Here is an 18,970-nt window from a genome sequence, read left to right as displayed (position 1 = left end):
CGGGGGTCCCCGCGCCCGGCCTCGGTCCCCCGAGTCTCCCCGCTCCCGTCGAGCCGGCCGCCCGGGCTGGCACCCCGCCTGGGTGGCAGGGCCTCTGCGGGGGCGGGGAGCCTGGGAGTGGGGGAGGGACGGCCGACCGTGGCCGAGGGTGGGGGTGCGGGCCGGTGCGCGCACCGCACCTGCGGCTGCCTCTTGGGACCGGTGCCCCGCAGGGTCGGGAGTCATGGACACGACCTTGAGAGTTGGGGACTGGCGGGGCACAAGGGCGGCCGGAAGACACCCGAGCCCTGCTCTTCCCTTGTGGGCGGGCCCTTCTCTCTTGGCCACTTCAGCCCCAAAGCCGGCTCGCGGGGAGGGACGAGGCACGAATATTGTGCAGTGTGCCAGGCAGGCTGAGCGCGAGGCCAAACGGAAGTCCACTGGGCACCGGGGCAAGGCCCTGTTCCTCTTTGGGCCTCAGTTTCCCCCTTCTCTGTCTGTAAAATGGGAGAGTTGGAACGATGCCTCCTCCTTCATCTCTGACTTCTGCTTGGGAAGAGGAAGATTCTCTTTTCCTTCTGGCCGCACTCCTGCGGAGAAGGGCAAGACCGGCTTCTCCGCCCGCGAAGCCCTTCTAGGCAGCGCGGGATCCCGGGGCGTCGGGGCGGGGGCTCTGCCCCTTCCATCCACACCCTCCCTTGCCTCCTCCCAAGTCTCCCCAAACTCTGGCATTGGGCGCCCTCTCGTGTCGCCTGTCCCACCTTGCAGTCCTTTACCAGAACTCCCATAGGGCGTTTTGTAAAATAAAGAAACTATTAATAGTAACGGAAAGTATAAAATGTATAGAGTTTTCAAGAAACTGTGTTCTACTTCCAGAAAATGGTCACTTTAACTTTGTAAATATTTATCTAAAATGATATTTACGAAACTGTGATATATATTATTTGATTGTATATGTACAACTGTAAATATATTTGTACCTCTCTTGTATCCTAAAATAAAAACTACTTGGAACATTTATCACTTAGCATCTGAAGGGGTCGGCACCTTTGTCCACGTGCGAAGGGACTGTGGAGAGGGCCTCGAAACTGGAGAGGGGGTGGGAAGCATTGTGTCACTGCTTTTGAGAGTCACCATGGTGCCCTCCCCTCGGGGAAATTCTGTCACAAGTGGGGGGTCAGTTCCTAAAGAGAAGGCACAATTCAAAGCAACTGGAAATCTCCCAAGGGGCCGAACGTATTCCTCGTGAGTCCCAGCGCTGACTCTCAAATATTGGGGTGTCCCACTTTGTTACTTCCCCCAAATTTTTACTCACTTTTGTTTTTCCTTTTTGTGAACAAGTAGTGAGAAGTCAAGCAGCCAGGGGAGGTGGACCAAGATGGCCACCAAGTGCCCTCCCAGTGCCCAGAATTTGCCAAATGCCAAGTTTCCAGCCCCTCCTCCAGGAAGACGAAAGAGCAGGCCGGCCATCCATGCAGGGCCAGGCGCTGGCTCTCCTCTCCAGCACCTCCTGGCCAGATGGAGGTGTGCACACTAGGGGGTGTGAGTTCACACCTGTACTCCCGCACACACAAGCTAAGGGTCACACTTCTAAGCCGCTGGCATCCCACAGGGATACCTCTGTGCATCCTCATGTAGCCATTGGTGTGCACATGTACACACACACACACACACACACACACCCCTGAAGATACTTGAATTCACACTCAAAAAGTTTTTTTTAATGTTTACTTATTTTTGAAAGAGACAGATGTGAGCCGGGGAGGGGCAGAGAGAGAGGGAAGCACAGAATTGGAAGCAGGCTCCAGGCTCTGAGCTGTCAGCATAGAGCCTGACGTGGGGCTTGAACCCATGAACTGCCAGATCATGACCTGAGCCGAAGTCGGACACTTAACCGACTGAGCCGCCCAGGTGACCCTTGAATTCACACTTTTATCAGCAGACCACCCACATTGGAGCTTCAGATACTCTGAAAGACCTGCCATCCTTTGGGGGACTGGTCTTGTATCCTGGTAGATGGGGAATGGGTAGAGACGGACACAGTCCTATCTGGGGTTTCTCCCCTCGGTTTAGGGGAAAGTCACCCTTGGTACTCCTCGCTGCCTGTCACCAACCTTGCTTCTCCTTTGAAACCTCACCACCAAGCTTCTGATCCTTCCAGTGGCCCTTGGTCTTGCCCTCCTCCCACTGCAGGCCCCACAGAGGCCTCTTGTTTCCATGAACAAAGCTCAATCCCTTTTCCTGTGGGTGCTGATGGGTAGCGGGGATAAACACCCTCTTGACCCGAATAGCCTCCCAGAGAATCATGCTGGCATCCCTAAGAAGGAGCTTGGGAAGTCAGACCTCAGAGAAGTCAGTGGGGCCCTTGATCAAAATTCTGTACGGGGCACCTGGGTGGCTCAGTCGGTTAAGCAGTCTACTTTGGCTCAGGTCCTGAAGGTCCTGATCTTGCAGTTCGTGAGTTTGAGCCTGGCGACGGGCTCTGTGCTGACAGCTTGGAGCCTGGAGCCTGCTTTGGATTCTGTCTCCCTCTCTCTCTGCTCCTCCCCCGTTAGTGCTCTCTCTCTCTCTCTCTCTCTCTCTCTCTCTCTCAAAAACAAGTAAACATTAAAAAAAGTTTAAATCTGTATCACTCCCTGTAGGTAATGAATTCCCTTCTGTGAAGTTCCTGCTGCAGATCCCAGGGTCCACAGCCCTGGCTCCGGAACCCACCTGGTGGCAGCAGACTGTCAGTGCAGACTAAAGTGCATTTGCTCTGCCTGCCGCTCACCTTGTACTGAAGTGTGCTTGTATTTAAATCCAGCCGAGGCCACAGGCCCCTTTCCTCAGAGGCCCCCCCAACCCCCCCCCCCAAAGCACGCAGACACAGCCACCGAAGTTTCTGGCCTTAGGGATTTAAATGCATTTATTATGGGAACCCTCCCATGAAGCTGGTGTTCTTTTTCTCCTCCGTGATGCTCTATTAATATCCATTTGATGCAGGAGAAACGTGATAAGTCATTTGCCCATGTCACCCAGCCACGAGGGGCAGAGCACGTGTCACCAGGGCAGCTGACCCTGGGAGCCATGCTCATGATGACCAGGGGTCAGCCACATCACAGGCAACCCACGGAGTCGGTCTGAAGGCTTTCTGTATATCCCACAGGGGTGTGGCATGGACCAGCACTGTATCTTGACCTCAGGTCCCTTAACCTTGCAAAACTCACTCATTTTATGCTTTTTTTTGTAGATTCCTTAGAATTCCTACTTACATGATCGAATTGTCTACAAATAAAGAGTTTTACGTCTTTCTTTGCAATCAAGATGCCCTTTCTTTCTTGGTCTCATCTTGTTGCACAGTAGATGGAGTAGAAGGTTCTAGAGAAAGGCCACCCAGCCAGGATTTGAAACCCTGCTCCTCCCTTCGCTAGCTGTGTGACCTAGGGCAAGTCAATTAGTGTCTCTGGATTTCAGTTTCCTCAAATGGAAACGGATGCTGTGAGGATTCAGTGGGATGATGTAGGTAAATGAATAAAGCATAAGGCTTCGCGCCTGGCATAGAGGAAGTGCTCAATAAATGGGAGCCGTTGGGGCGCCTGGGTGGCTCACTTGGTTGGGTGTCCGATTTCAGCTCAGGTCATGATCTCACAGTTCGTGACTTCCAGGCTGTCAGCACAGAGCCTGCTTCAGGTCCTCTGTCCTTCTCTCTCTCTCCCTCAAAAAGAAATATTAAAAAAATAAATAAATGGAAGCTATTGCTAATACAGGGATGCCTTTGGTGGGCGAGAAGCGTTGTAGCTTTTTTTTTTCCACTCACCCCACTGGGCGAGCTGCAGGGGGCATCTGTCTGCATGTTCTTCTCCTACGCTTTGCTGTATCCATTATTCTTGGATATCCTGAAACAGAGGAACAGATGTCCTAGACTTTCAGCTGCCTTCCCACCTGCGAGCCGGCTTGCGGGCATGCGTGTCTGTGGAGCGTGGGGAAAAGTTGTGGATGGTGTGACCCTTTAGTACTTCCTGCAACGTGGCCGCCGTGGGGAAGTCAGACTTCTTGCACGTTGGCGCAGGGCTTCAAAGTCAAGGGCTCCCAGAAAAGCAGGTGGCAGCTGCAGGGTCTATCCTGACCTATCCCCCAGAGACCCGGAGGCACTTAGGACAGACGCTGTCTGGCGGAGCAGTCTCAAGCCTGCCCAGATACAAGGGGAGGAGGACGAACCCCATTTTCCCACTGAAGAAGTATCGAACAATTCATGGACGCGCTTAGAAACCATAGGGGGCGCCAGGGAGACTCAGCCGGTTAGGCTTCCAACTCTTAGTTTTCCGCTCAGGTCATGATCTCTCGGTTTCATGAGTTCGAGTCTCCCGTCGGGCTCTGTGGAGGTTGCTTGGGATTCTCTCCCTCTCTTTCTGTCTCTCCCGCGCTCGTGCTGTCTCTCTCTCTCTCTCAAAATAAATAAATAAACTTAAAAAAAAAAAAAGCAACTGCTGCGGACATTCAGGCTGTTTCTGACGTTTTCAGGAGAAGCAACACTTCGATGAGTGTTCTTGCTGCAGGAATCTTTGCACCTGCGACCAGAACGTTTCTGTGGTTGCTCTTCTGGTTGCAACAGAACAAGGGTGAAGCCAGCGCGGTGGCCAGTGGCTCCAGGCCAGAGAGTCCCTGCTGCCTCCGCGGTCACGTTTTTCAAGATGTCCTTGTTGGTGACTTGATTTTCACTTCACCTGTCCCCTCAGCCCACTGGCACAAGGGTCAACACTTTTTTTTTTTTATATAAGCTAGTTTTTTTTCAGACTTGAATTTATTTTTATTTTATTTTATTTTTTAATGTTTTATTTATTTTTGAGAGAGAGATAGAGAGAGCATGAGCAGGGGAGGGTAGAGAAAGAGGGAGACACAGAATCTGAAGCAGGCTTCAGGCTCTGAGCTGTCAGCACAGAGCCTGATGAGGGGCTCGAACCCACGAACCGCGAGATCACGACCTGAGCCAAAGTCGGTCGCTCAACCGACTGAGCCACCAGGCACCCCATCAACACTTCTTTTCCAGGCTCACTCGAATGTCACTTCTGCCAGGAGAGCCTTTCTGTCCCCCTGCCTTCTGCCCAGAACTCCCGACTGAGCACCTTGGGGGTGGGGGGCAGCCAAGCAGTCAGCTCTGCACCCCTGCCGCACACTGCGGTGTGTAACAGCCAGTGCTTTGCAGGGGAAGGAATGGGTGAGGGGGGACGGGCAGGCTTAGGGGTGACTCGTTTAAATACTTTTTGGGGCATGGAGCCCGTCCCTACTTGTCTGGTACCTGATCCTGGGGAGACTGGGGCAGCCGGGTGGTGGCCCAGACTGAGCCCGGTAAAGGAGGTGGTTGAGGGGTTGGGTTCTGGATTGGTTTGCATTTATTTACTTATTATTATTATTATTTAATGTTTATTATTGAGACAGAGAGAAACAGAGCATGATTGGGGAGGGGCAGAGAGAGAGAAGGAGACATGGAATCCGAAGCAGGCTCCAGGCTCCCAGCTGTCAGCACAGAGCTTGATGCGGGGCTCGAATCAATAAACCATGAGATCATGACCTGTGAGATCATGAGCTGAGCCAAAGTCAGATGCTTAACTGACTGAGCCCCCCAGACCCTCAGTTGGTTTGCAGTTAAAAGGCACACCCTTGGGGCACCTGGGTGACTCAGTCAGTTAAGCTTCTGACTTTGGCTCAGCTCATGATCTCACGGTCATTGAGATCGCTGACCATGTGGAGCCTGCTTGGGATTCTCTTTCTCTCCTTCTCTCTCTGCCCCTCCCCTGCTCTCCCTCTCATAGATAAAATAAACTTAAAAAACAAAAAAGGCACAGCCCTGGGCCAGTTGCTTGCTATCTCCAGGAAATGGCTAGCCCTGGAAGAGGCCTCAGTTCCAAGCACTGATACACCTTGGACAAAACCTAAAGTCCCTGCTTCCGGTTCTGGGAGCACTCACCTCTCGTGGAGGAAGTCTGCAATACGCAAGCAGACAAACAAGAATATTCAGTGACAAGAAGTGAGACAGGATCGAGTGATAGAAAGGGGACTGAGGTTATTCCAGATAGGTGGTCAGGGAACACTTCTCTGAGGAGGCAACATTAGAACTGAGGTCTGAGTGAGGAGAAGCAACCAGTTACCCAAAGACCGAAAGGAAGAGAATTCCACGCAGAGTACCCAAAGCACACCCGACTCAGCAGGCGACCAGTGTGGTGGGTGTAAACTCAGATGAGAGTCGGGGGTGGGGCTCAAACTCACAAACTGTGAGATCATGACCTGAGCCGAAGTCAGATGCTTAACCGACTGAGTCACCCAGGCGCCCTACCTGAGGTCATTTTAAAAGCTCACTCAGGCTGCTGTATGGAGATTGGATGGTAGGAGGGGCAAATGTAGAATTCGGGGACCTTGCTAGGAGTTGATGCCCAGGTGAGAGGTGACTGAGTGGCCTGAGGTCGGTGGCCTGAATGACTGGGGAGGTAGGTGGATACGGGGTGGGGGGGGGGTGGATTGGCAAGTGTTAGACCCGATTGGCCATTACCATCACTTAGGGAGTTAAAACACGCACTGACAGACTGCCAGACCCCACCTTTGTAGAATCTCAGAGCCCAAATTTGGGCTCAGGAATCCGTTTTTGTAACAAGCTGCTCTGGGGTGTGCACTGCTTCCCGGGTACCGCTTTGTCCCCAAGGTATGAAGAGGCAAGTGTGATGCCCAGAGAGAAGCACTGGTGGGCAGTCTGGAGTCTGGGGTTCTAGTCCCAGTCCGTCGGGGGACCCAGAGACCCCAAGGGCTGGTCAGGAATAGCAATTCATACCTCCAACATGGGCCAAGTGGGAGGATTAAGTAACATGTGCTTGCAAAGCATCCAGCAAAGGACAAGGCCCCCGAGAATTGTGCGGGAAATGGCTTTGGGTAAAGCAGGTACACCAGGAAAAAATGCCGGCCCTGCCCCAAACCATTATGTGAATATTCGTCCTTTTTGGCCCTTAGCTTCTTCCTCTACAAAAAGGTATCTGCAGTGGACTGAACATTTGTGTTTCCCCTACATTCATGTGTGGAAATCCTACCCCCCAAGTTGATGGTACGAGGAGGTGGGAACTTTGGGAGGTGGTTAGGTGAGGCCTCGTGAATGGGATTGGCACCTTAGACCTCCGAGACGCCCTCACCCCTTCTGCCCTGGAGGAAGCAGTAGGAAGACAGTTGTCTGCGGACCAGGAGGCCAGCTCTCAACAGACAGGGACTCTGCCACCATACTAAGTATTCATAATCCCAGTGCTGCTCTGTAAACACGTGAGCACAATGTGAGAAACGGAGGGGCTGAGGTCTGTCTCTTCAGGCATGAAGGTGGATGCTGTCTAGAGCACCCTGCTCCTGTCCAGGTCTAGCTCCCTAGCTGACTGGGCTAGGCTGGTTCAAAGGACACCACTGCCCTCTTACGGCTGAGGCTGGACTCAACGGATGGACCCTTTTCTCACTTCTGTAGCTCTACCCCTTCCGCCAGGCAGTTGGGCAAGCATCTGGCCTGCCTGCTTAGCAGATGACTCGTGGAGCCCTGAATTTATATCCTTGACTGCCTTGCAGGATTGGCTTTCTTGATAGATGTAGTTGTGAGCTTTGCTCAGAAAGAAATGTCATTTTGGAGATTTATCAACTGGTCTGATGGATCTTCAGGAGACAATGGACCTGATTTACTGAGCATAGTGTGCAAGGTTGATGCAATTTATTTCATTTAATTCTCTTTAGGGTCCCTGGGCATAAAGAATCCTCAGCTCCAATTCCCTGAGGCTGTGGATGCTATAAACCGTGCAGGTTAGGAGGGGAGGGACAGGGTGGTGGGAGGCAGGGAGAAGGGAGGAGAGAGATGCTCCTGTGAAAAAACAGGACGCAGAGATAAAGCTACATATGCATCGCACTGTCCACCACTGGATCCTTAGAACAGCTCCTGGCACACACAGAGTGCTCAGTTTGTTGTGTGAGTAAATAGAAGCCAAGGTCTCTGTATTATATGTGTACTTGCCCTCCCTACAAAATACATCTGCCTTGCAAAGTTTGCTTATTTTTCTAGGCAGTTTTCCTTTTAAGTTAGAGTAAATCAGCTCACTCAGAAGTTGTTGAGAAAGAACAGAACTAGCATCCATCTGGAGCACTGTTTGTGGGTAGATATGGATGGTTGGAGTTGAGCCAGCACCCACGAGGGGGCGGTAACATAGAGCTGCTGGGAACAGTATGAAAAGGGCCTCGTTTTTCTGTCCAACTAGCGTTTTCTGGTGATCCCACCTCCCCGTCCTTCTAAGCTCTCTCATAGCAAAGAATCAAGAATCGCACTTTAGCAACTTAGAGTTGGAAGAAAACTCATAGGCCCACTTCTCAATTATTTCTCTGGTAAACAATAAATGAGATGATGATGATGAGTGATTTTGGTAAAAAAATCAAACGCCATCCAATCTGAGCTTTTAGTATTCCACAGGTGAAGACTTGCCAATAGTAAAAATGGAAGCTCGGCTCCCTCATTCCCTTCATGTTAACCTAATGGTTGCCAATAGTCAACATGGCCACCAGACCGTGGCTTCCCATTGGCGGCTCCTCTGAGGCCCGCCCCGCCCCGCCCCGCCCCTCCAAGCGCTGGCCGGGAATTGCGGAGCCGGATGTCGCGGTTCCGGGCCGGACTGCGCCTGCGCTTTTCTTTGGCGCCAAGATGGCGATGGAGTTGAGGCTTCCCGTCGTTCGCAAGCCCCTTAGCGAGAGCTTGGGCCGCGATACTAAGAAACACCTGGTGGTTCCGGGGGACACGATCACCACGGACACGGGATTCATGCGGTACGTGGGGACTTGGGGACTCGGGGCCCCAAAGGGCGGCGGCTGGGCTCTCTGCACGTGGCCTCTGTTCCTTTGCACCTTAAATCCACGCCCGACGCCGGGCACAGCTGAGCGTCGCAGTGTCCTTGTTTCCCGGTCCTTGGGTTCGCAAATAGTCGTCTGCGTTGCCCTTGGGATCCCCCCCTCTCCTGAGTTCTGGTGTCAAGGACTCTTGGGTGCTCTCCCTGAGGCCCCGATCTCTGAGACTTCCTCCCCTTCTTCGTTGGAGACCTGCAAAACTGGCAGCGGGGGTTAGGAGCAGAGGCCTCTTTCCGGTTTTCAGATTGAGGGGACTGTGGGGGGACCATGGGCATTTCTGACCTTGTCTCTCAGCCAGGGGCTTGGTTTCAGTAATTGTCTGGGTTTAGGGCATACAGATCTAGTGTGGTACAATATATGTGCACCCAAATGCACATTTTGAGTCCGGGGTCAGTACAGCATGTGTAGTTAACAGAGCAGGCTCCCGACCCAGACATTTGAGGTCCCAGCCCTGCGCCTTTGCACAATAGCTGTGTTCTCTCCAGCGTCAGATTTGTCATCTGCAAAATGGTGATAATAACAGTAACTATTTGATAGGGAAGCGAGGATTAAATGAAGTAATAATAAAAGGAGCAACACTCATGTCACCATCATCGATAAACACTAGTGTGGCGTGTAAGCCTTTCTGGAGAGGACGGAGTACAGCCTTTATAGCACTGCCCTCCGACCTTTTAGTGTGAGGTTTTTGGAACCTAGGGAATCTTAAGTGTCAGGCCTTCCTTCATGAACGCAACATATATTTAAAAATTTTTTTTTAAATGTTCTTTATTTATTTTTGAGAGACAGAGAGAGACAGTGGGAATAGGGGAAGGTCAGAGAGAGAAGGAGACACAGAATGTGAAGCAGGCTCCAGGCTCCGAGCTGTCAGCACAGAGCCCGACGCGGGGCTCGAACCCACGAACCGTGAGATCATGACCTGAGCCAAAGCCAGACGCTTAACTGACTGAGCCCCCAGGTGCCCCCGCAACATATATTTAAATGGTGTGCGGTTGGCGTACAACTGTGATCAAGGTGGAGACCTCTGTTCTGGTGGAGTTTCTATTTCAACAGAGACCGATAAGAAGCAATGAGCCCAACAAACGAGTTCGTGTTGGTGACCGCTGCAAAGGGGAAAATGGAAAGTTGAGCAGAACCAGTGGGATGTGGTTGGAGATTTGGTGGGGGTGGGGGCAGCGTGGTGGGGGACGACTTTAATTTTTTTTTAATGTTTTTTATTTATTTTTGAGAGACAGAGAGAGACAGTGCGAGCAGGGGAGGGTCAGAGAGAGGGGGAGATACAGAATCCGAAGCAGGCTCCAGGCTCTGAGCTGTCAGCACAGAGCCGGATGCGGGGCTCGAACCCACGAACCGTGAGATCATGACCTGTGAGATCATGAGCTGAGCTGAAGTCAGACGCTTTAACCGACTGAGCCACCCAGGTGCCCCGGTGGAAGACTACTTTAAATGGGATAGTCAAGGTGGGCCTAAGGGAGAAAGTGCCACTTGAGTAGACAGGAGTGAGACAAAGGAGGTGTCCATGAAACTCTCTAAAAGAGTGCTGTGGGCAGAGGGAGAAGCTGGGCTTTACAGTAGGAGGAGCCTGTTAGGAAGACATTGTTCTCGAAAGGAGAGGTCATCTCAAGTGTACTGTTTGCATCCTGCTCCTGTATCAGGGGCCATGGAACTTACATGGGGGAGGAGAAGCTCATTGCGTCCGTGGCCGGCTCCGTGGAGAGGGTGAACAAGCTGATCTGCGTGAAAGCTTTGAAAACCAGGTGAGAACGGAAGGTGTGTGTTCTCTTCTTGTGTCACTCGTGTTGCACAACCAGGCTTTTCTCATCCCCTCCGTCCCCACCCGCCTTAGGTCTGCAATTCAGTCGGTCTGCGCTTTTGGAAGGGTGTAGGTGACCATAGGGAAGTGTGGGCTTCAAAGGTTTCCCCCCAGCGCTTGACCTCTCCGAACCTGGATTCCCTCCTCTGCAAAATGAGGAAAACAGCATGACCCACCTTGTGGAACTTCCAGTGGAATTCATTGAAATAGGACACGTAAAGGACCTAGCACAGGGCCCAGCCACAACCTAGAAGGGCTCAATAAAGGGTAGGGGGGGGGGCAGGAGTAGAGACAGAGGGAGGAGGTGGGCAGGCAGCCTGCCTTGCAGCCTTGGTAAGCGTTTTGTCCTCTCACGTAACCCAGGAAGCCACCAGAAGGGGCGGAGCAGAAGAGGGACATGGTCTGGCTTCTCTTCACTCTGGCTGCTGTGAGGAGGTTGAAGGGGGCGGGGGCAGGCGTAGGGAGACACATTAGTGGGCTGTTTTCATCCTCTGAAGTGATGGTGGCCTGGACCGAGTTGGCGGTAGGAGCGGGGAGGCCTGGCGGGCTCTGCGTACATTCTGTGTCCTGGGGTGGTGGTGGTGGTGGTGGTTTTTTTATGCAACAGTGTTGGATTTTTTAAAAGAAATATTTAATTAACTTATTTATTTTAATGTTTTTAAATTTATTTTAGAGAGAGAGAGTGTGAGCAGGGTAGAGTCAGAGAGAGAGGGAGACACAGAATCGGAAGCAGGCTCCAGGCTCTGAGCTGCCGGCGCAGAGCCTGATGTGGGGCTTGAACTCACCAACTGTGAGATCATGAGCTGAGCCGAAGTCGGACGCTTAACCGACTGAGCCCCCCAGGCGCCCCTCAAGGTGTTGGATTTTATATTCTGTGGAATTTTCCATATATAGGACCATGTCTGTGACTAGGGATGCCTTTTATTTCTGGGTATATTTTGAAGGTAGAGCCAGTAGGATCAGCTGCTGGATTTTTTCTGGAGCATGAGCGCGAGGGAGGCAGGGAGGGAGGCAGGGAGGGACGTGGGGGGGCAGAGAGAGAGAGAAGAGAGAGAGAGAAATCAAGGGATCCTCCAGGGACTCCCAAGCTTTTTTGCTTTGCAATTTACTGAGACCGTGATGGCTGGGAGGGGACCATTTAGCGATGGGAGCTGGGGAGGGGGCCATCGGAAAGCTTTGCTTTAGGTTGGTGTCATTTGGAAATGCCTTTAAGTCACACAAAAAGAGATGCTGGGTAGCCAGCAGTTGACTACAGTCTGGAATTCAGGGGAGGGGATAGTTGTTGGTGGTATTTATAGCCATTTGGTTGGATGAGCTCACAGGAGGTGAATGTGGGTGACAGGACAGGCCCACGGCCGGAGCCTTCAGCGTGCAACTCCACGTCATTAGAATTGGGATAAGGAGCTAGCAGGGGCCTGTTGCGGGGAGACCCTGGGTGGGGGTGGGGGCCTGTCTCAGTCTCCTCCTCCTCTGCTGATGCAGAGGCCGCCTGTGCTCCAGAGCCCACCAGGAAATAGTCCGCGCTTAGCAGTGGTGTGCAATGAACAAAGTAGGGGTTTCAGACGTAATGAACTATTTGGAATAAATGGTTTGTCCGAGCATAGTTAATGAAGACTTTATACATGTAGGAGTGTTTGAAGTTATCAGTTCCTGGAAATAAGGTTAAAAAGCATAGTTATCTGAATTTACTATATTAAAATTTTTTTAAAACATATATTTATTTTTGAGAGACAGAGTGAGAGGGGGAGGGCAGAGAGGGAGACCCAGAATCCGAAGCAGGCTCCAGGCTCTGAGCTGTCAGCACAGAGCCTGATGCGGGGCTCGAACCAACAAAGTGAGATCATGACCTGAGCCGGAGCCGGATGCTTAACTGACTGAGCTCCGCAGGCGCCCGTGAATTTACTATATTTAAATGTGGTGGGTAATTAAGGCCCTCATCCTGTTTAATCGAAATCACAAATGATGCTTGGTCTTGTAATGAGGTCTTGTAATGATGGACAACCTTTTGTTTTACCTTTCAGATATAATGGTGAAGTAGGAGACATCGTAGTGGGGAGAATCACGGAGGTAAAGTTGATGCCGGATTGGTTTTCATGAAGTAAAAGCAAGCTGGTGACCAAGTGGCTGGGGCGGTCATTGCCTATGTAGTGACGCAAGTGGGCTCTCGTTGCGTTGGACTCTGATGTGCCCTGTGATGCACACAGGTGCCTTGTACTGGGGCTTATTTGTCGCTTATGATATGAGCTCTTGTCCCTGGAGTCTGTGCGACTGTGAAATTTCTCCGTAGGTTCAACAGAAGAGGTGGAAGGTGGAGACCAACTCTAGGCTAGATTCTGTCCTGCTTCTCTCATCTATGAACCTTCCCGGAGGAGAGCTGGTAAGGGTCTCCGGGCTGAAGAATTTGCTAGTGAGAACTCGGGTCTGTTGCTCCACTAGAGAGCTTTGCTTTTAGTGAGGTTGCTTCTTTTGTCTTTTGTCTGCTGTGAGGTTTGCTGTCTACCCTATATATATGCTTTTTTTTAATAAGATTTTTAAATTTTTTAAAAATTTAAAAAACTTGCTGGGGAGGGGCAGAGAGAGAGGGAGACCCAGAATCTGAAGCAGCTCCAGGCTCTGAGCTGTCAGCACAGAGCCCGACTTGGACCTTGAACTCACAAGCCAGGAGATCATGACCTGAGCTGATGTCGGACGCCAGACTGACTGAGCCCCCCAGGCGCCCCACACGTGGGCTTTTTTCACTTGGCCCAGGCCTCGCAAAATAAGCAAAAATTGGTATGTGGTAGGATCTGGGACAGCCATGGGGAGCGATCCCCGAAGAGAGCTGGGAGAGCAGCTCTCAGACGCTTGGTGCCCATTTTCCTTTTCTGGGTGTGTCGGCTTTGCACCGCGAACGTGTTCCTTGAAAAGCTGTGCTCAGTTTACTAGCTTTTCATGAACTGGATGGCATTTGGTTATTCCAGACCCCTGCAGGACCTAAGGGGACAGCCTTTTGTAAAATGCCATGGGTCCCGTTTGCCTTCAGCCCAGCATGCATGTGCGAAGAGGCCCACTGTGCTGGCTTCTCCAGAGAGCGCAGGATGAAGGAGGCGCGACCGAGCCCCTCAGAGCGCGTGCAGACGAGCAGGGGAAACGAAATAAGTGATCTGAGTACTGGCGGCCGGCAGGATAAACAGGCGTGTGATTGTACAGGAGCGAGCGCTCGTAGGAAAGAGGGGCGTTAGGTTTGATCCTTAACGGATGGATAGACTTTCACAGGGAATCTGAGCTAATGCGAAACGTGTGAGTAAAGATCCAGTCGGGCAGGAGGGGGTCTGGGGCCTGCGGGAGCCTCGAGGGCTGCCACGGAAGGAGAGTGTGGGACAGCGGGCTGGGCGTGAGGGCGGGGAGGAGGCAGGGGAGCCACGGGCACGTCCGCGAGACGGAAGGGAGGGGCCGTCACTCTGGTTTTCCTTGAGTGAGGCTGCTTACCTACTCTGGTGCCTGAGTGCTGTGGCTGCGGAGATCTCGCGGGGAAGTGAAAGAAGGATGGAGAGAGGTCTTCCGGCAGGATCCGTCTGACCCACGCGAGGCATCTCTGTATTCCAGAGGCGGAGGTCCGCGGAGGATGAGCTGGCCATGCGAGGCTTCCTGCAGGAAGGGGACCTCATCAGCGTATCCTGCACCTTGGGTTACAGCATCGCCGCGGTTCCTATGGAGCCGGGACATGGGGCTTAAACTGTACGTCTCCGCCAGGAGAAACGTGTCCTGGCGGGGATCTGAACCCTGGATCGAGGCTCAGGGGCCCGCCGCAGTCTATCTGCGTCTCCTTAACCCAACCGGACTCCCCGGCTCTTGTTCAGACCGGCCGCTTCGCGTCCTTCCCGAGGGTTTTGTAACTTACGGGGGCCCGTGCCTTGAGCACCCACGTTAGCTTTTATCCAGGGAGTGGTAGCAAAAGTGTTCCTGTCAAGAGCTTCACGAGAACCAAGGAGGACAGAGACCATGTCACAGTGATGTGCTCTGGGCCTGCCAAAGGCTGCGGGTGGGACTGTTGGGGATGGGAGGGAAGGAGGACAGGAAGGACCAGGGACTCGGGGAAGGCGGGGATTGTGGGAGTGTTTGTTCCTTTATCGCCCTGGCCAGGCGGAAGTGCAGGCCGTGTTCTCGGACGGAGCTGTCTCTCTGCACACGAGGAGTCTGAAATACGGAAAGGTAAGGTGGACTCTTGCTGTGGCTGTATGCTGGCTAAGACTTCAGGTCCCTCTTTGCAAATCCCCGAGGCTCCCTGGGATTCGGCCCCAGAGGACCCCGGAAGCCAAGCGTCACAGGCCGGTGTCCCGCACACTGGCTGGTCGCAGCTCGGTGGTGGCTAATGGACGACAGCTTCTAACCCACGGCTGGCCCGCTGGCCCGGGGCCTCTGCTGTGTCTGCTCCCTCCCGGGGCCGCCGCCACTTTACAGTGGGGCCGGGGGTAGAGGCTGTCCTGGGAGCAAAGGGGAACCCGGTGGCCTTGGCTGTAGACAGATGTCTGGTTGGTAAAATGGAGATAGATCACCACTAGGCAGGGCTGGTTTGCCACTTGAGCCTCTAAATGAAATGTCACTGCTTTTCTTGCATGAGGTTACGTGACTGAGGCTGTTTTTTATCAACAGCATAATTTTTTTTGTTTTTAATGCTTTTAATGCTTATTTTTGAGAAAGAGATACAGAGGATGAGCAGGGAAGGGAAAGAGAGAGAGGGAGACACAGAATCCAAAGCAGGATTCAGGCTCTGAGCTGTCAGCACAGAGCCCGATGTGGGGCTCGAACCCACAAGCCGTGAGATCGTGACCTGAGCTGAAGTTGAACACTTGCCCACTGAGCACCCCCGATGCCCGGACAGCATATTTTCTTAAATTTATTTACTTAAAAATTTTTTTTTAATGTTTTGTTTATTTTTTGAGACTGAATGTGAGTGGGGAAGGGCAGAGAGAGAGGGAGACACAGAATCGGAAGCGGGCTCTGAGCTGTCCGCACAGAGGCCGACCTGGGGCTCAAATCCACGAATCATGAGATCATGACCTGAGCCGAAGTCAAATGCTTAACCCACCGAGCCACCCAGGTCCCCCTACAGCATACTTTTTTTTAAAGAAAAACACTTTTTTTTAATGTTCATTTTTTGAGAGAGAGACCGTGCTAGTGGGGAGGGGCAGAGACTGAGGGAGACACAGAACTGGAAGCAGGCTCCGGGCTCTGGGCTGTCAGCACAGAGCCTGACATGGGGCTCGAACCCACGAATCGTGAGATCATGACCTGAGCTGAAGTCGGATGCTTAATCTACTGAGTGACCCAGGCGCCCCCGACAGCATACTTTCTAAAACAATTCGTGACTCACTGGTCTCTTGGCTTCATCTGGGTGAACCTTTCCATTTCCTGAGTGGAACAAAGCCCGTTCCCTTGTGGAGCGGCCACAGTCAGCCACGCGTGCAGTCTTGGGGTCGGTGGAAGAGCGGCACCGCGTGTGCCGACCTTCACGGGCCTGGGTCCTGCAGACCCTCCCGCAGCGGGATGGGGGCGTGGAGCTGGCCTGCCAGGCGCCGGGGTGGATTTGCACCCAGCCCTAGGCCGGTCCTCTGGCCTGGCGGCACGCCTCTCATTAGCAAGGTAGGCGGTTGGGATCCAGGCGGAACAGAACAGTGCGGCTTGGCTCGCATCCTCGTCAGCTCCGGCTTCTCTGACTGCCGGCGCAGCGACCCTGGATTTGACGCTAATGGCAGGGCGGCGGGAAGATGGGAGAAGCGCCTGGAAAGTCCCCTTCTCTCCGGATGCACCCGGAAGCGTTCTCAGGGAGTGTTTCCGGTGTGGGCGTGTCCAGGTGACTGCCGTTGTCCTCAGGAGTGGCCCCCGCTCCTGCCGTGACGCGGAGGCGCCTCTTGTGGTCGGCCATACGGTGACTATGTGTGCTGTGCCTCTCCAGCTGGGTCAGGGGGTTCTGGTCCAGGTGTCCCCCTCGCTGGTGAAACGGCAGAAGACTCACTTCCACGACTTGCCGTGTGGTGCGTCGGTGATCCTGGGCAACAACGGCTTTATCTGGATCTACCCGACACCTGAGCACAAAGAAGAGGATGCCGGGGGCTTCATTGCCAACCTGGAGGTGAGGAGAGACCGCCGCTGCGGCCGCCGCGAGGTGGCGCTGTCTTCGCGGTGCTGGGACAGGTGGGGCTGGCTGTGTCTACACTGTGGGTGGCTATGTTAGTTTGGGTCTCTGTTCAGGTGTCTTCGTGAACGTTGTGTTGTCTTCTCTTTCTCTTTTTAGTTGTTTTTTGTTTGTTTTAATGTTTTATTTGTTTTTGAGAGAGACAGAGACACGTGAGCAGGGGAGGGGCAGAGAGAGAGGGAGACACAGGATCCAAAGTAGGCTACAGGCTCTGAGCTATTAGCACAGAGCCCAACATGGGGGCTTGAACCCACAAACTGAGATCACGACCTGAGCCAAAGTCAGATGCTTAATCAACTGGGCCACCCCCACTCCCCTTTTCTTTCTTTCTTTTTTTTTATTTTTTTATTAAAAAAAACTTTTTTTAATGTTTTATTTATTTTTGATACAGAGAGAGACAGCATGAGAGAGGGAGGGGCAGAGAGAGGAGGAGACACAGAATCTGAAGCAGGCTCCAGGCTCTGAGCTAGCTGTCACCACAGAGCCTGATGTGGGGCTCGAACCAACGAATGTGAGATCTGACCTGAGCTGAAGCTGGAGGCTCAACCAACTGAGCCACCCGGGCGCCCCACTTTATTTTTTTTTTAATTTATTTTGAGAAGAGAGAACCAATGGGGGAAAGGCAGAGAGAAAAGGGGACAGATGATCCAAAGTGGGCTCTGCTGACGGTAGAGAGCCCAGTGTGGGGCTCGAACTCCCAAACCGTGAGATCATAACTTGAGCCGAAGTCAGACTCTGAGCCGACCGAACCATCCAGGCACCCGTGCGCTCTCTGTGTCCCAAGAGATGGGGTGGGGCTGACTTGATCTCTGTCGGCAGAGGTAGAAGGTTCTAGGGCAACAGCACCCGAGGTCTCTCCTTTGCCGTCTCCCTTGGAGTCCGCCGTTAGGTTGGTTGGGAGCCCCACAGTGAAATGGTTGAGGTTACAGATGGTTTCTGTGAGTTGCTGGCTGTTCACCCACTCTCGTTCTGATTCTGTTTTCGCTCTGCGCCCGCATAGCCGGTGTCGCTCACTGACCGCGAGGTGATCTCCCGGCTTCGGAACTGCATCGTGTCGCTGGTCACTCAGAGGATGATGTTGTACGACACCAGCATCCTGTACTGCTACGAGGCGTCCCTTCCCCACCAGGTACCCTGCCCAGGCCTGCCCTTCCCACGCCCGCCTCCCAGATACCGGGACCGTGTCGTCGGTGCAGACTGGATCCGGCGGACAGCCCTCTCGGGTGTCTGGTCGACTTTTTCCGAGATTCTTGTGATGTTCTCCATGTCAGTCCCAGGACTTGGGGGGGCTGGAGGCGCCTGGTGGGACTAGGTGAGGACAGCAGCTAGCAGGATGTCAGTGTACCCGTCCCAGATTTTAGCTTTCTCGTGAATGCCAGGATAAGGTCTTTGTCCCGGTCACTGCTCAGCGGGGATTCTTGATCATTTAGTAAGCCGGTTTTAGCAGATCGTGTCGCGGTACTGAGCCTCCGATAAATGAGAGGGACCCAGGAGGGCTATGGTAGCCAGGCTTGGTTTCTGCGATTGGATTGGCTTATGGTTGGTTTCTTTTCTGAACAAATACTTTTTTCTTCTTTAGATCAAAGACATCCTAAAGCCCGAAATAATGGAGGAAATAGTGATGGAAACGCGCCAGAGGCTTTTAGAACAGGAGGGGTGAGGAGAGACCGCCGAAGGACGGACTGTGCGCCTGAGCGGGGCTCCGCGGAGAACCTTGGACTCGTCACCCAACGCACACCGGCTGCCTCGGGCCCAAAGACCTGCTCTCTCCTGAGGCAGAGCCTGGGGACGTGCTGCCAGCCCCTTGGGTGCCCCCGGGGCCCGGCGCTAGGGGTAGTTTCGAGCCTGTAAAAGCACGTGGTGTTTTGGGCGAGTGGACTCTGATCCTGGAAGAGTATGGAGCAGCTCTGTCTTCTAGTCCCCGTCGGTTCACAAGGCACAGGCCCCCTCGCAGTTGCCCCTGTGAACAACACCGCCCGCCTGACCCCCAGACCGGCTGTTTTGGCCTCTGTCTCCACCTCTGCAGCACAAGGACGATGTTGAAGCATATAGTTAGTGACGTCAGCCCAGCGGTCGAATAGAAGAATAAAGTTAACCAAGCAGCCCTTTGCTTGGTTGGAATGTTA

The 18,970-nt window shown here is 53.1% G+C and overlaps 1 protein-coding gene across 1 annotated transcript; it reads left to right on the top strand.

The window, feature by feature from the left end:
- The first annotated feature begins 8,620 nt into the window (after positions 1 to 8,620).
- EXOSC2 (exosome component 2) lies at positions 8,621 to 18,970 on the top strand. Its single transcript, XM_029920403.1, has 9 exons — positions 8,621 to 8,781; positions 10,512 to 10,613; positions 12,691 to 12,736; positions 12,957 to 13,046; positions 14,255 to 14,320; positions 14,792 to 14,860; positions 16,605 to 16,781; positions 17,845 to 17,973; positions 18,424 to 18,970. Exons 1-9 carry the CDS (start codon positions 8,660 to 8,662, stop codon positions 18,502 to 18,504), a joined length of 882 nt encoding a protein of 293 aa, XP_029776263.1. The 5' UTR covers positions 8,621 to 8,659; the 3' UTR covers positions 18,505 to 18,970.

The sequence above is a fragment of the Suricata suricatta genome, chromosome 13 (genome assembly GCF_006229205.1).
Source record: "Suricata suricatta isolate VVHF042 chromosome 13, meerkat_22Aug2017_6uvM2_HiC, whole genome shotgun sequence".
Taxonomy (NCBI): domain Eukaryota; kingdom Metazoa; phylum Chordata; class Mammalia; order Carnivora; family Herpestidae; genus Suricata; species Suricata suricatta.
Note: the sequence above shows the minus strand (reverse complement) of the source record. Positions and strands in the feature narration are given on the sequence as shown.

Coding starts and splice junctions, on each gene's coding strand:
- EXOSC2 (XM_029920403.1), top strand. CDS start 8,660: ATGGCGATGGAGTTGAGGCTTCCCGTCGTTCGCAAGCCCCTTAGCGAG. Junction 12,737..12,956: donor TAGTGGGGAGAATCACGGAG/GTAAAGTTGATG, acceptor ATTTCTCCGTAG/GTTCAACAGAAGAGGTGGAA. Junction 17,974..18,423: donor AGGCGTCCCTTCCCCACCAG/GTACCCTGCCCA, acceptor TTTCTTCTTTAG/ATCAAAGACATCCTAAAGCC.